The 3966-nt window shown below is 39.3% G+C and overlaps 1 protein-coding gene across 1 annotated transcript; it reads right to left on the minus strand.

Annotated features, from left to right (window-relative positions):
• Positions 1-1013: 1013 nt before the first annotated feature.
• On the minus strand, positions 1014-3966 carry LOC107105116 (protein FAM212A-like). Its single transcript, XM_015405229.1, has 3 exons — positions 3842-3966; positions 3717-3749; positions 1014-2323 (listed from the first exon to the last, which is right to left on the minus strand). Exons 2-3 carry the CDS (start codon positions 3717-3719, stop codon positions 1328-1330), a joined length of 999 nt encoding a protein of 332 aa, XP_015260715.1. The 5' UTR covers positions 3720-3749; positions 3842-3966; the 3' UTR covers positions 1014-1327.

Below are 3966 nucleotides of genomic sequence, written 5' to 3' on the forward strand. Positions count from 1 at the left end.
GAATGGATTCTTCGTTTTTTTTGTTCACTGTTTATTTTGCTTTATATCTCAGATTAGAGGAGTGGGTAGTTGGATGGGTTAAATGTAAAGGTAAATTTATGCAATGTGAGATCAATAAAGTTCAATTATCATTATTATTATACTACCAACAGACTTTTAAAGGGCTTATAAAGTAGTGTTGCACAAATAGAAGACATTTGGAAAGGAAACAAGTACAAATGCAGAAAATAATTGACGGTAGGTGTCAGGAGCTTTTACCAATATAAAACCTTAGTTTTAAACAAACCCTGGCTGTGTGTCTTTGTCTCATCTAATCAATCTTAAAAGCTACAATTAGTCACAGTGAAGCCTTGCAAAATAGATAACCACGGTGTGCTTCCCAAACAACTGGGATTTAGTATATAGACAGGATGTAGCGATTGTTACAGCGACCCACTGAGCCCCAATTTGCAACATTTTCCTGCTCTGCATGGGTTGGCTGGATACTTTTTTTGCTCCAGCTTAATCTGTCTTGCTTCCGCTTTAATCTAAATTATCTAATTATTGCTCTAAATGTAGATGTGGGAACGTTTGGGTGAGTAGCTTTTTAAAATCTGAATAAGATTTCTAACTCGCCAGGATCCATTTGGATCCATCATATTTTGCTCTGTCTTTCCCAATTTAAAGAGTGGCAAAAGAATCGGCTTCTTGGCCACTGAAACTACAGGAAAACACCATGTCATGGATTAGCAGTTTAGTAAAACTTTTTGTAAATGTTCAAATTGACATTTATCTTATAAATATTAGCAGGATATAAATGATGGCACTGGCCAGAAAACAAAAAAAATAATACAATATTATTTTCACACTAAAAAAAATATAAAAGGTTTTAAATTTATTGCTATTTTGTGTGAAGTTATACTAACTTAATAAAACACAAGTTTATTTTTCTTTACTATGTAAATGGGACTGTACTGTTTTATATTTATGAAATTAAAATTAATCCAACCTGTACAATTAAAACATAAATACACATACCTCCAAGTTATATTTTTAATGAAAACAGACAATTCCACCTTCAGGTTATAATAGCCCATCTCAATCAACTGTTCAGTCAGAAGCAAACATCATCCTCATAAAGAAACTGTGAGAATGGGAATGTAAAATAAACGGTTCCCGTGCAACGTATATGAATATATAAAATATAAATAAGAGTGTATTTAGGGTTCAAGCCATGAGAACATTTTTATTCTTAATACTTTAACAACAGAGTATGTAACTTGAGAAGCAATTGTATGAAAATAAAGTGACTCTGAGTTTCCTGCAATCTTCACATGGTCTACATCTGTCATATGTAGCCAATAATGTCCTTGCATATTATGGGCTGTCTGCTACCCGACTTCATCAGAGCTGCAAAGTCATAAAAGTCTGAACCCAGCTCATTGATGCCTGAGTGGGACTGGTGAAAAAATGGAACTTTAAGATTTGACGGCACCACAGGACAGGACAGGCGCTTTGGAGCATTAGAAGCTCTGTTGAGGTGAGAAGAGTCTGTGGATCTCAACCTTACTCTGTCCTCCACAGTCTTAGAGAGACCGGACAGCTTCTTCCTCATGTTGCCAAAAAAGCCTCTCCCCAGTTTCCGTCTTGGATTTGGTTTCAGTTCTGTGGGTTCTGGACAATCTGGTAAGTCCATCCAGTTCTGTATGAGGTCTGCAAAACTATTGTCACCCAGAACCAGAGGCTGACGATTTCGCCCTCTAGTCAGTAAGGAGTTAGTCCAGTCCTCTGGGTCGCTAACTTCAAAGGAGGTCCACGTTTCGAGACAGGCGTCAGATGTTGATTTAGGCCGAATGCGTCCGCTTGGCGCTCTGTTCATCCGGGCACAGGCGGAGGCTGAAACACGCACGTTCCTGGTCCTCCTCAGAATAACACCATCATCCTGCCAGGATGCCTCTGAGTAACCAGAATCAAAATCCAAACTCTTATGGCTACATGGAGAGCGCAGATCTCTTCTGAAACTTAGTTCCAGCCTGCAGCTCGCATCATCATCCTCGTCTTCCTCCTCCAGGGGACTAGCTAGGCAGCAAGCGGAGTCGTATGTGCTGGCTGTGCTGGCTTCAGAGATCCGCAGGCGGGCACGCTGCTCTCGCTGCAGAGCCCGCTGCTGGCATGCCCGCGCCACAGCTGAGTGACGCACTAAAGCTGGTAGCTGGTTGTTGAGGGGAGCGAGGGGATGCCGAACTTGGGGGCAGGCTTTTCGCAGCTGCTTCAAATCTTGCAGTGACCTCATCATGTAGTGCATCTGCTCCTGCAGGCAGTCACTTGAGTCACGTAAGCAAAGCTGAGGAGAAAATAGAGAAAGGTTCACCGTACAACCCTTGACATTATTTCATAAAACCTACAAAGAAAGATTACAGAAAACTTCTACGCCTTAATAAGTTTTGAAGGTTTTTCAAAAGGTTACGTGGGCAGGCTTGGACCTGTTCTAAGTGACTAAACGTCTTTTCTCTTTATAATCCTACAGACCAGCTGACCTGCTGCATAAAGAACATTGTAGACATCATGATCAGACACGTCTATTTGTCCGTTAATTTACTCAACCGCACCAACACCTTGCGTGAACGCCTTGTCTTCAATAGACTCACAAGTGATTCAGCTATAAACCCCAGACAGATTTGATTATGCTTTAAGAAATTATTAGTACAGTGAACGAGAAATAAAGCAGAGCTTAAGAGGAGCACAGAGTCTAATAGTTCCGTATTTAGCTTCAGGGGTCCTGTTTCTCTTTAAACATGGAGCATTCCATCTCAGTTTCCTCTCTTACTTAAAGAGTTGATTAGTCAGAGTATGCCAGGAAGAGACTGAAGTTGCTCTCAAACTAAAACAGGACCAGTGGATCATCTAATATTGAATGTGAGAGGGTTTAGAATTAGGATTAAAGTAAAATCTGAGCTTATAAATCTGCAAATCATTCCTAAGTAACAGGATTTTCATTTAAGTTATTGGTCCTGAGACAGTTTGCAGTGTGATTCAACATTGCTGAGAGAAGAGAACTAGCAGGACAAAAATTATTTGAGCAATCGCGTCTTTTTTTTTTTTTTTTACATTTTACAGCTTGCAACCTATAAAATAATAGTGGAATAGATTAGATCCCAACTGCTGGCTGTGCTTAGCAGAGGTCAAATGAAAAGGGGGGTTTTCATTTAATTTTGATTCACCTTGAAGTGTTTATCAATACCTCATTCACTAAATACACCATTGGAAACAACATCACTGACCATATTGTTCACTCTTTTTTTTTAATCTAAAAAAACAATCCAAACCCAATGCAAAAAATGTCCCTGTGTGGTTTGTAAGCATGAGGTCACTTGGAAAAGTACAACGGGAACCAGAACGGTTAAACCAAATCACAAAATGTTCACCATGCAAATAAATCTAGTTTGCAGGACTACATATAAACAACTCTACATGACAGCGTGCCTGGAAATTTCCTGCAGGAAGCAGGTTAGAGAACAAGTTTTTTTTTTTTTTTTTTTAACAAACTTCAATTTAAAAGAATCAGAGCATCACTGAGCATAAAACTGCTGCAGAGCTGCGATGGCAGATGATTGATGAAGTTGGAAATAGGACTTTTATTTCTAACCATCGTTTTTAAGTCAAGAGCGTCTAATTGAGATGCATAAACTAACAAAATGTTATAATCTCAGTGCAAGTGAAGTTGAAAGAAAACTTACCATCTCGTTTAGTTAAGGTGCCTCAGTCACCTTCTGGAAATAAATAAACAAACAAAATGCCGGATTAATAACTGAACTTTTTCTGTAAAACAGGAAAACAGGGGGGAAAGGAGCAATAAACTTACCTTTGATGTGACTTTGCTTGTTCAATGAGTCTAAATCTTCCCATAAAGAAAAAATTGTCCAGCTTGGATCAGCAGTGAGGTTCTGGATCCAGTCTAGCAGTCTGAGTGAGGACAGAGAGCCGCTG

This window comes from Cyprinodon variegatus, unplaced genomic scaffold (assembly GCF_000732505.1).
Source record: "Cyprinodon variegatus isolate N-32 unplaced genomic scaffold, C_variegatus-1.0 Scaffold2072, whole genome shotgun sequence".
Taxonomy (NCBI): Eukaryota; Metazoa; Chordata; class Actinopteri; order Cyprinodontiformes; family Cyprinodontidae; genus Cyprinodon; species Cyprinodon variegatus.